The 13,764-nt window shown below is 21.0% G+C and overlaps 5 protein-coding genes and 1 pseudogene across 5 annotated transcripts; 4 read left to right on the top strand and 2 right to left on the bottom strand.

Moving 5' to 3' along the window:
• Positions 1-1,668: 1,668 nt before the first annotated feature.
• LOC107193189 (cytochrome c oxidase subunit 1-like) lies at positions 1,669-3,153 on the top strand (the record flags this gene model as incomplete). The annotated part of the gene is given in 1 exon segment (XM_015582590.1): positions 1,669-3,153. A coding segment is annotated over 1 exon segment (651 nt), but the record flags the coding sequence as incomplete, so codon positions are not given.
• LOC107193185 (cytochrome c oxidase subunit 2-like) lies at positions 2,428-3,899 on the top strand. The gene is given in 2 exon segments (XM_015582588.1): positions 2,428-2,461; positions 3,225-3,899. Coding segments are annotated over 2 exon segments (693 nt in total). The 3' UTR covers positions 3,884-3,899.
• Positions 3,900-4,184: 285 nt separating this feature from the next.
• LOC107193187 (ATP synthase subunit a-like) lies at positions 4,185-5,659 on the top strand. The gene is given in 1 exon segment (XM_015582589.1): positions 4,185-5,659. A coding segment is annotated over 1 exon segment (684 nt). The 3' UTR covers positions 4,869-5,659.
• A 1,291-nt stretch (positions 5,660-6,950) lies between these two features.
• LOC107193184 (NADH-ubiquinone oxidoreductase chain 5-like) lies at positions 6,951-8,708 on the bottom strand (the record flags this gene model as incomplete). The annotated part of the gene is given in 2 exon segments (XM_015582587.1): positions 6,951-7,992; positions 8,644-8,708. Coding segments are annotated over 2 exon segments (1,107 nt in total), but the record flags the coding sequence as incomplete, so codon positions are not given.
• A 1,744-nt stretch (positions 8,709-10,452) lies between these two features.
• On the top strand, positions 10,453-11,608 carry LOC107193186 (annotated as a pseudogene).
• LOC107193183 (NADH-ubiquinone oxidoreductase chain 1-like) lies at positions 11,599-12,586 on the bottom strand (the record flags this gene model as incomplete). Its single annotated transcript, XM_015582586.1, is given in 2 exon segments — positions 11,599-11,793; positions 11,893-12,586. Coding segments are annotated over 2 exon segments (811 nt in total), but the record flags the coding sequence as incomplete, so codon positions are not given.
• Between the last annotated feature and the right edge of the window lie 1,178 nt (positions 12,587-13,764).

The following is a 13,764-nucleotide window of genomic DNA, read 5'->3' as shown; positions in this document are numbered from 1 at the left end:
TTAATAGTAATATAAATAAACTAAAATTAAGTTTTTAGACTCATAATCTAAATATAGATATATTCTTTTATATAAGTAATATGTCTGACTAAAGAAATATTTTGATGAAATATACATGAAAATTATTTTTCTATTACTAATTATATTTATTAATTTAATTAATACCTTAAAATTCAAAATTTTATATGCAAAACACTTAAATATAATTTAAATAAAAAAATCAATAAATTAAATTTATAATAAATAGTAATTATAAATACTATTACATAACAAAATATTTGAGTTAATATTAACTATCATTATTACAATTATCAGCCTAATTGCCATAACTACAAGAAATCAATTTATTCTATGAATATTAATAGAATTTAATAGAATATCATTCATTACTTTATTAAATATTACTAACAATAAAAATATTAGTATAATATACTTTACAATATCAATATACTCATCAGCTTTAATAATTATAACAACATTAAACATAACCAATAATAATAATAATAATATATATTATATTTTAATTCTAGCAATTTGAATTAAACTAGGATTATTCCCATGCCATTTATGATTTAATTTAGTTTCAAGTAAAATAAATTACCAATCTTTATTTATCTTAATAACTTTAATAAAAATTATTCCTTTACAAATTATAATTACATCAATCAAAATAAACAAGATAATTATTTATATATTATTAATTGCAATAATCATACCTTCACTAATAGCTATTAAACAAAAATCATTTAAATTAATATTATCATACTCATCTATATACCAAACCGCATTTATAATTATACTAATATTTTTCAACTTAGATACAGGTATAATATACTTTACAATATACTTAATTTCATCATGATTATTAATCAATTTTTTATATAAACATAAAATCTATTATATAAATCAACTTTTAAACCTTACAATAAAATCCACAAAAACAATCTATAATTTAAACATAATTATTTATAGACAACTACCCCCTCTATTCACTTTTACAACTAAATGAATATTTCTAGAAAATATAATTCAATGAAATGAAATTATACTATTAATAAATATAATCTTAATTATCTCCTCTTTAATCATAATTTTTAATTATATTAATATTGGACATTTAAATCTATACAATTACTATAATAATATCTCGCATCAAAATAATTGTCCTAAACAATCAAACTGACTAACTTGATTAATCTACAGAATAATATTCTTTTCTATATTATTATATGCCATAATTATTTAATTTCAATAAAAAATTTAATTAATAAATTAATAAATAAAACTATATTCTCAAAATATAATTCAATTCATTTAAGTTATAAAAAACAATTAATCTTACAATAGTTTTTATTTAAATTAATTGATTAATAGTAGAAATTTAAAATATTCATTCATTATACAATTATTTAATTTTAGGCTATTAAGCATAATTAGACTTGCAATCCAATATTTTTATTTAAATTACAAAAATAATATTAGAAAATAATTTTCATTTATAAATTTACAGTTTATACCTTTAATTCAGGCATAATATTTAAAGACCTTAAGTTAAAAAAACTATAAACCTTCAAAGTTTAACTTATATACTCAATATATGTCTTAATAAAATACAATTATAAAATTTGACTATACTCTACTAATCATAAAAATATTGGAATATTATATTTCATTTTCGCAATATGAGCAGGAATAATTGGATCATCAATAAGAATAATTATCCGAATACAATTAAGAGCACCAGGAAACTGATTAAATAATGATCAAATCTACAACTCAATTGTAACCTCACACGCATTCGTAATAATCTTTTTTATAGTAATACCTTTCATAATTGGAGGATTTGGAAACTGACTAGTACCTTTAATAATTGGAGCTCCTGATATAGCATTCCCTCGAATAAATAACATAAGATTCTGATTACTATTACCCTCAATATTTTTATTATTACTTAGAAGAATTATAAATTCAGGATCAGGAACAGGATGAACAGTATACCCACCTTTATCTTCATTAATATATCATCCCTCTAATTCTGTAGATATAACAATTTTCTCACTACATATTGCAGGAATTTCATCAATTATAGGTGCAATTAACTTTATTATTTCAATTAACATAATAAAAAATAATTCAATAAATCACGATCAAATAAGATTATTTCCATGATCTGTTATAATTACAGCTATTTTATTATTATTATCACTACCTGTATTAGCAGGAGCAATTACTATATTATTAACAGATCGGAACATAAATACTTCCTTTTTTGACCCAACAGGAGGAGGAGATCCGATTCTATATCAACATCTATTTTGATTTTTTGGTCATCCAGAAGTATACATTCTAATCCTACCTGGTTTCGGCCTAATTTCACACATTATTTTCAATGAAAGAGGTAAAAAAGAAACATTCGGAAATCTAAGAATGATTTATGCAATATTAGGAATTGGATTTTTAGGTTTCATTGTCTGAGCTCATCACATATTTACAATTGGATTAAATGTTGATACCCGTGCTTATTTTACTTCCGCAACTATAATTATTGCCGTCCCTACAGGAATTAAAATTTTTAGTTGATTAGCAACATATTATGGAATTAAAATTAAACAATCACCTTCTATAAAATGATCTATAGGATTTATCTTTTTATTTACTATAGGAGGATTAACAGGTATTATATTATCTAACTCCTCCATTGATATTATATTACACGATACTTATTATGTAGTAGGACACTTCCATTATGTTCTATCTATAGGAGCTGTATTTGCTATTATTGCCAGATTAGTCCACTGATACCCTTTATTCACAGGATTAACACTAAATAAAAATATACTTAACATTCAATTTTATTTTATATTTATCGGAGTAAACCTAACATTCTTTCCCCAACACTTTCTAGGATTAATAGGAATACCTCGACGTTATTCTGATTACCCAGATGCTTACTACTGCTGAAATACTTTATCTACCTTAGGTTCAATAATAACATTCAATAGATTAATTATATTAATTTTCATTATATTAGAAAGTTTAATCAAAAAACGATTCATCCTCTTCAAATACTATCAATCATCTTTAGAATGAACACAAACATACCCTCCACTTAATCATTCATTTAACGAATTACCTATTATCAACAAAAATTAATTTAATATGGCAGAATAGTGCAATAGATTTAAGATCTATTTAAAAAATTAATTAATTTTTATTAAAAATAGCAACATGATCAATATATAACTTTCAAGACTCTAACTCCCCATTTACAGATAATTTAAATAACTTTTACAATCTTACAATAACCATTATAATCATTGTCCTAGCTTCTACTTTATATATAATAACAGACATTATATTTAATAAATATACTAATCTAAATTTATTAAAACATCATAACCTAGAAATCATCTGAACTGTAATACCAATATTCATATTAATAATTATTGCAATTCCATCTCTCAAAACTCTATATTTTATCGACGAACTATGAAACCCTACATTCTTCACCATTAAATCAATTGGACATCAATGATACTGAACATATGAATATACAGATTTCTTACATATCCAATTCGATTCTTACATAAATAATTCAATTAACCTAAATTCATTTCGTTTATTAGACGTAGATAATCGAATAGTCCTTCCATATAAAACACCTATCCGAATACTAACCACTTCTGCCGACGTTATTCATTCTTGAACCATCCCATCTATTGGAGTAAAAATAGATTCAATCCCAGGACGAATTAATCAAATATCTTTAATTTCCTCACGACCTGGTTTATATTTTGGTCAATGCTCTGAAATCTGTGGAACTAATCATAGATTCATACCTATCGTAATAGAAAGAACAAATGTAAAAAACTTTATATACTGAATTACATCAATATAAAGAATTAGTTAAAAAATAACATTAAATTGTCAATTTAAAATTATTAAATAAATATTTTTTCATTAGGTGTCTGAAAGTAAGAAATGGTCTCTTAAACCAATAAATAGTAATTAACAAATACTCCTAATGATAATTCTTTTATTCCACAAATAATACCTATATCATGATTATTAATTATAATAATAACATGTTTAATAAACATTGCAATATTAACAACAATCTACTTCAATAAACAATATAAATTAAAACATAATATTCAAACTAAAACCATTAACTGAAAATGAAAATGATAGTAAATCTATTTTCCATTTTTGATCCATCTACCAGTATATGTTTATCATTAAATTGACTATCAATAATAATCATACTACTAATCAACCCAATATCCTTATGATTATTACCTTCTCGACTACATATATCATTTAACTTATTAATAATGTTCATTTTTAATGAATTTAACTTAATTGTAAATAACAAATTTAATACAAACTTATTAATTTTCATTATACTAATATTATCAATCATAACTATAAATCTAATAGGATTAATACCTTACATCTTCACTCCTACAAGTCACCTTGTAGTCAACTTAACTATATCTTTAATTCTATGAGTAAGATTTATAATATATGGATGATTAGTAAATACCAACCATATACTTATTCATATAGTTCCAATAAATACACCTACTATATTAATAAGATTTATAGTATTAATTGAATCAATTAGAAATTTAATTCGACCCTGAACACTAACAATTCGTCTTAGAGCAAATATACTAGCAGGTCATTTAATAATAACCTTAATAGGATCTTCAATAAATAAATTCCTATTATTTTTACCTTTAATAATTATAATACAAAATATATTAATTATTTTAGAAATATCTGTATCCTTAATTCAAGCATATGTACTATCAATCCTAAGAACATTATATTTTAATGAATCTAATAACTATGATAATAACTAACCACCCATTTCATTTAGTAACTTTAAGACCATGACCTATAATTACATCATTTAATATCATAAATACATTAATGAGAATCATCATCCTATTCTACAATCATTACTCTTATACACTTATTATAAATTCAATTCTACTAATTATATCAATATTACAATGATGACGAGATGTAATTCGAGAAAGAACTATACAAGGATTTCATACACTTACAGTATCAAAATTAATAAAATACAGAATAATTTTATTTATTATTTCAGAATTATTTTTCTTTATCTCATTTTTCTGAGCATATTTTCACAGATCAATTTCCCCTAATGTAGAAATTGGAAGAACATGACCTCCCTCAAATATCATAATATTCAACCCTTTTGATATTCCATTACTAAATACTATTATCTTAATTTCTTCAGGAATAACAATCACATGAAGTCATCATCTATTATTAAATAATCATACAAAATCATTAAATCTAATATTAATTACAATCATTCTAGGAGTGTGCTTCTCCTCATTACAATATTTAGAATACAAAGAAGCACTTTTTACAATCAATGACAGAATCTTTGGATCAATTTTCTTCATAATGACAGGATTTCACGGATTACACGTAATTATTGGTATCTTATTTATATTAACATGCTATCTACGTATATTAAAACTACAATTATCAAAAACCCATCATTTCAATTTTGAAGCAGCATCATGATATTGACATTTTGTAGACATCGTATGATTATTTCTTTATGTATTTTTATATTGATGATCTAGATAATATATATAATATATAATATATATATATAGTATAATTAATTACATTTAACTTCCAATTAAAAAATTTAAACATTAATATATATAATAATAAACATTTTAATTATTAGAATTCTAATATCCTTAATACCAATTATTATTATTATAATCAACTTAATATTAACACAAATAATAAAAAAAAATCGTGAAAAAATAACTCCATTTGAATGTGGGTTTGATCCTTTTTCATCAGCACGTTTACCTTTTTCTATCCAATTTTTCATAATCACTTTAATATTTCTAATCTTTGATATTGAAATTATCCTAATTATTCCAATAGTTCCCGTATTATACAATATAAATTCAATAACTATAATAATACTAATATCTTTTATTTTAATTTTACTGCTAAGTCTATGAATAGAATGATTTATAAATATATTAAAATGAATTAACTAAATGGATATTAGTTAAATAATAATAATTAAATTGCATTTAATAGTTAATCAAAATTATATTATATCTAAGTATTTAAAGTAATATTATTACATTTAACTTCGAATTAAAAATAGATTAATCAATCTTTATACTCAATTAATTGAAACCAAAATAGAGGTAAATTATTGTTAATAATTTCACTGCCTTAAAGCCAATTAAAGAAATTAATTAAATAGAACTTCTAATTCTAATAAAACAAAAATTTGTTAAATTTCTATTTATATAGTTTAAAAAAAACCTTATATTTTCAATATAAAATTAATTAAAATTTATAAATATTTAAAAATTAAAAATTACCTTAATATTTTCAATATTATACTCTAAATTTAAGCTATTTAAATACATAAAAACAAAAAATACTAATATAAATAAATAAATATTAAAAATAAATAAATTACTATAATTAAAAACCTTAGTTCAACCATTATATATTAAAAATATTTTATTCAATAAAAATATATGAATAAAACTAAGTCCTGTAACTACTTCTCAACAACATTCAAACCCAGATTCATAAATATAAATAAAATCAAAAAAAATTTTAGGGACCTTAAATACAAAATTTAAATAAAATATTCTTCTAAAAAACATACCAATTAAAACTATATCTGTTAAATCCAAAATAAAAATAAGATAATAAAAATAAAATCCCAACAAGTATAAATTTAAAAATATAAGCTTATCCGAACCTAATATCATATATACAAAACCATTAAATAAAAGCAATAGACAATAATTACCTAAAAAAATTAAAATAAAATATAAAAACAATTTTCTAAAAAATATAATCATATCATCACCAAAATTAAACAAACTAATAAATATTTTATAAAAAAGTAAAATCCAATAAATTAAACGAATTCTATATCTAATAGTAAAAACCGTAGAAAAAAATAATAAAATCAAAGAAACAATATTAAATTTTATAGAAAAAAAAGATTCTAAAATTAAATCCTTAGAATAAAATCCCGATACAAAAGGAAATCCACATAAATTTATAATAGCAAAAATAAAAAATAAACTCTTTAATAAACTCATATAAAATATACCTCCAAATACCCGTATATCCTGATTATTAAAATTTATGTGAATAAACTCACCAGCACATATAAATATTATAGATTTAAAAAAAGCATGAACAATTAAATGAAAAAATCCTAACTCAACATATCCTATACTTAAAATTCTTATTATAAATCCTAATTGTCTTAAAGTAGACAAAGCAATAACTTTCTTAAAATTTATTTCAAAATTAGCAATTAAACCTGACATAAACATAGTAAATCTAGATAATAACAAAACATAATGTAAAAATATAGAATTATTAAATAAATTATTATAACGAATAAATAAATATACTCCAGCAGTCACTAAAGTTGAAGAATGAACTAATGAAGAAACAGGAGTAGGAGCTGTTATAGCAGCAGGTAATCAAGAAGAAAAAGGAACTTGTGCACTTTTAGTAAATATAGCTAACATTATAAAAAATAATATCAACTTATCACAAGAATAAATCATTAAATTTCAACTACCAAAAGAAGAACAAAAAATAATTAACATTAACAATCCAATATCCCCTAATCGATTACATAAAATAGTTAATATTCCTGAATTAAAAGCATTTAAATTCTGATAATAAATAACTAATAAATAAGAAATTAAACCCAAACCATCTCACCCTAATAAAATACTCATAATATTAGGACTTATAATTATTATACACATAGATAAAATAAATAACAAAACCAAATAAATAAAACGCTTAATATATAAATCATCTATCATATAACTCAATCTATAAAGTATTACTATTGAAGAAATAAATAAAACAGTAAATAAAAACAATAAACTTATATAATCCACATGCAATAAATATACATAACTTATAGAATTATATATATATAACTCCCAACCAATTAAAAAAACTTTATTTAAAATAAAACAATAAATACCTATTAAAAATATAACTAACCTTGATAATAATAATAAATAAAAATTAACTAACAATAAATAAATAATTCAAGACTAAAAAGTATTTATGATTCCACAAATCAATGTTTTAAATTAAACTACCTAAATTTAGAGATAATTCATATTAATAAATAATAAATTTAAAGGTAATCAATGTATAAGTAATACAATAAAATCCATATAAGTAATATATCCAACTTTAAGATAATAATTAGCCTTACCATGTTGAACATAACAATATAAATATAAAGAATAAACAAATCCAAAAAAACAAATAAAAACAACATAAATATATAGATAATACAATCAGCTTACTAATCCTGTAAATAAAAACAATTCACTAACCAAATTTAAAGAAACAGGAGCAGACATATTAGAAGAACAAAACATAAATCAAATCAATGATAAAGAAGGAAAAAAAGTTATTATTCCTTTATTAACAAATATTAAACGTCTATTAGTTTCCTTATAACAAAGATTAACTAAATAAAATAAACCAGAAGAACAAAATCCATGACCAATTATAGTAATAAACATACCTCTAGTACCTATACCAACTAACGTATACATACCACAAACTATTACTCCTATATGCACTACAGATGAATAAGCTACTAAAAGCTTCATATCAACTTGACGTAAACAAACTAGACTTAAAAATATCCTACCAACTATACTAATAGACACAAAATAAAATCTAGACTGAACTAAATTATCATAAAAAATTAAATTTAACCGTAATAACCCATACCCTCCTAATTTCAATAAAATAGAAGCTAAAATTATAGAACCAAATACAGGAGCCTCAACATGAGCTTTTAATAACCAACCATGTATTAAATATAAAGGAATTTTTACAAAAAAAGATCTTATAGTATATAAATACACCCAAAAATTAATATAACATATATAATCTCCCATCAAAAATATATCTCTTGTAAACGTAAAATTAAATAAATAAAAAAAAAATATTAACAAAGGTAAAGAAAAAAATAAAGTATAAAACATAAGATAATATCCAGCCAATATACGTATCCCTCCTATCCCCCACTTTACAATAATTAAAAAAACCATTAAAAGACTAGCTTCAAACATAAAATAAAAAAATAATAAATTTATAGAAAAAAATAATATAAATAAAATAACTATTAAACCCAATAAAATACCATTACATAAACTTAAATCACTCAAATCCTCCAAAGAAAAAAAAACCATACTTAAAATTCATAATCTCAACATAACTAATCTAAATGAATACTGATCTATACAAAATAATAAACTCAAATTATATGAATCAATAAATAAATCAAATTCAAAACCCATAAATAACACAATCAAAAATAAAACAACTCCCATAAAATTACTATCCTTAATGTAATAATATAATAAAAATAAACTAAATAAAATACAAATAAATAATATCATATCTATAATATATAAATTAAATACCTACCATTTTATATTTAATAATCTAATACCTTGATCACCAAATATATAAACTATCCTGACCATTAATGCAATACCTAATACACTTTCACAAACTGCTATAACCAAAAAAACTATAAATAATCAATCATTGCCTAATATTAAATTAAAAATCAACAATAAAATACTCAAAACTAAAAACTCTAGACTAATTAAAACTATTAAAAAATAATTATTAAAAATAAATAACATTAATAAAGAAAAAACAAACATAACAAAAAAATAATTCATAAACAAATAATATTAGATATATAGTTTAATTTAAAACCCTAATTTTGTAAATTAGTAATAGAAAATTTCTTATATCAATTCTAACACTATCAAAAAAAATACACTTATCTTTAATCTCCAAAATTAAGGTTTTGAATTAAACTATTTTTTGTACAATGATAACATCAAATATTAAAACAATTACAGTAATAATTATAATATTAATAATAATATACGCAATCATGAACAACAAATTACACCCATTAAATTATATAATTATATTAATCTTATTCACTATATTAACTTCTTTTATATCTTATACATCATTAAAAAAATCAATATATATATATATAATATTTATTTCAATAATTAGAGGAATAATAATTATATTTATATATTTCACTAGCACGATCAACAACTTTAAATTCAAAACATCATCAAAAATAATTATAATTATAATAACCATTATAACATATACAACTATTATAATTCCAATTATATTAATAACAATAAATAATCAACCAAACATAATCATACACACTTCAATACAATCCATCTATAATACCCCTTATATATCAATAACAATCATAAACATCATAAATCTAATCTATTGTCTATTTATAGTAATTAAAATAAGTAAACAACTTAAAGTACCTTTACGAAAAATTATAAAATAATGACTATAACAAAATTCCAATCTATAATAAATAAAATACCCTTAATAAAAATTATAAATTCATCCTTAATTAATCTACCTACTCCTTCAAGTATTAACTTATGATGAAATTTTGGATCAATTATAGGAATAATACTATCTATCCAAATTATCTCTGGGCTATTCCTAACTATACATTACTGTCCTAACATTAATAATGCATTCATAAGAATTATTCATATTATAAAAAATGTTAATATAGGATGAATAATACGAATAATTCATATAAATGGAGCATCAATATACTTCATTTGTATGTACATACACATTGGACGAAACTTATATTACCAATCCTATAAACTCATACAAGTTTGAACAATTGGAGTAATTATCTTCATATTATCAATAGCTACCGCTTTCTTAGGCTATGTTTTACCATGAGGTCAAATATCTTTTTGAGGAGCCACAGTAATTACAAATTTACTTTCTGCATTACCTTACATCGGACCTAGTCTAGTTAACTGATTATGAGGAGGCTTTTCAATTAATAATGCAACATTAAATCGATTCTATACTTTCCATTTTATTTTACCTTTTATTATTTTATTAATAGTAATTTTACATTTATTCTTTCTACACTTATCAGGATCTAACAATCCATCAGGATTAAATAGAAATATAAACAAATTAAATTTTCACCCATACTTCTCAACAAAAGATATCATAGGATTTTTTATAATTATAATAATATTATTAACCTTAATCTCAATAAACCCATTTATATTAGGAGATCCTGATAATTTCATTATAGCTAATCCTATAGTAACTCCTGAACACATTAAACCAGAATGATACTTCTTATTTGCATATACAATTCTACGAATCATTCCAAATAAATTAGGAGGAGTAATAGGATTAATAATATCAATTATAATCCTTCTTATTATACCATTTTTAAATAATCACTTAATCAAAACCAGTAAATTTTACCCGTTAAACCAAATTATATTCTGAATATTAACAAGAACATTCATCATATTAACATGACTAGGAAGACAATTAATTGAATATCCATTCACAAACTTAAGAATTTATTTTACATGCCTATATTTCATATTCTTTATTTTAACTCCTCATCTAAATATATATTGAGATAAAATCTTATTCACTCAATAAAGCTAATGAGCTTGACCCCCTTAAGCTTATATTTTGAAAATATACCATAGAATTAATTATTCTATTAGCTTATGTTAAAAATTTTAATAAACTAAAAACAACTAAATATATTAAAGTAATAGATAAAAATTTTTTCCAACATAATATCATTAGTTCATCGTATCGAATTCGGGGGAGTACTCCCCGAATTCAAATAATAAAAATTACATGAAAAATAAATAAAATTATAAATATAAAACTATAAATATTTCTATAAATAAATATAAAAGTTATTAAAAATCTAGTAAAAATAATGTTAGCATATTCTGCTATAAAAATTAAAGCAAATCTTCTTCTAAAATATTCAGTATTAAATCCTGAAACTAACTCAGACTCTCCTTCTACTAAATCAAAAGGAGTTCGATTCAACTCTATTAATATCCTAACAAAAAATATTAAATATATAGGAAATATAAAAATAAAAAATTTCCCTCTATGCTGATACTTTATAAATCTTACTAAAGAATATCTTTCAATTAACATTATTAAAACAAAAATTATTAAAAATAATCTAACTTCATAAGAAATAGATTGAGCAATAAGACGAACTGAACCTAATATTGAATAATTAGAATTAGAAGATCAACCCCCTAAAATAATAGGATACACTCCTACCCCTAACAAACTTAATAATAATAAAATCCCTAATTCCATTGTATATAAATTAATATAAAACGGTAATAATATTCATAATATTAAAGATAATAATAAAATTATTATAGATATTAAATAATAATAATTAGATCTTACTTTTTCAACACTAAATATTTCTTTATTTAAAAGCTTAATAACATCACTAAAAGGCTGAAGATACCCTATCAACCCCAATTTATTAGGTCCTTTACGATCTTGTATATAACCTAAAATTTTACGTTCTAATAATGTTAAAAAAGCCACTGATAGTATAACTATAATTAATAAAATAACAATAAAAATAATATTAAATTCAATTATTATTTATAGATAACTATATTATTAAATTCTAAATTTAATGCACTAATCTGCCAAAATAATATTATATAAATTAACCTTCTAAATAAATATTATAAATAATTAGTCCTTTCGTACAAAATTATATTAATTTGAATAAAGATAGAAACCAATCTGGCTCACGCCGATCTGAACTCAAATCATGTAAGAAATTAAAAGTCGAACAGACTTAAAATATTAAATATCTACATTTAACTTTTATCTTAATTCAACATCGAGGTCGCAATCATTTTTTTAGATAAGATCTCTTTAAAAATATTACGCTGTTATCCCTAAGGTAATTTTTTCTATTAATTTTTAATAAAATATCCTTTTAATTTCAATAATTATTGTTCAATTTAATTAAAGTTAATTAAATTTAATTATCCTCCCAATCAAATAAAATTATTAAATTATTTTATTTAATACTTAATTTAATTTAATAATAAATATAAAATTCTATAGGGTCTTCTCGTCCCTTATTAATATTTAAGCATTTTTACTTAAAATTAAAATTAAATGTTTTAAATAGAGACAGAATATATTTCATTAACCCTTTCATTCAAGACTTCAATAAAAAGCCAATTGATTATGCTACCTTTGTACAGTCAAAATACTGCAGCTATTTAATTTTCATGGAGCAGGGCAGACTTTAAATTAATATCAAAAAGACATGTTTTTGTTAAACAGGTGAATATATTTATTTTGCCGAATTCCTTTAATTAAAAACCCAATTATCTATTAATTAACTTAAAAATTTACTTATTTAATCATTATAATTCATTATATTAAATTAATATTAACTTTTTTATAAAAATAATATGAACAATTAAATTTTTAGTTTATAAATATAAATTATTAAATATTTTCTATATAAACAAATATTATGAATACTATTATATAATTATATTATAATACATTATTATAACAATATATAGATTATCCCATATATTGTTTATAATTAAAAATTAAATTATAATTAAACTAATATTAATTTCTAATTATTTGAATTAAATTCATTTCTAAAAAAACTAGATATCTAAAAATTTGAATTACTTATAATACCTAATTATACATTTATAATTATTATAAAACATAAATAAATATATATAATTAGCTCCTTAATATTCGAGATTTATAAATTTATAT

The sequence above is a fragment of the Dufourea novaeangliae genome, unplaced genomic scaffold, assembly GCF_001272555.1.
Source record: "Dufourea novaeangliae isolate 0120121106 unplaced genomic scaffold, ASM127255v1 scaffold637, whole genome shotgun sequence".
Classification (NCBI taxonomy): Eukaryota; Metazoa; Arthropoda; class Insecta; order Hymenoptera; family Halictidae; genus Dufourea; species Dufourea novaeangliae.
This window is presented reverse-complemented; position numbering and strand designations above follow the sequence as displayed.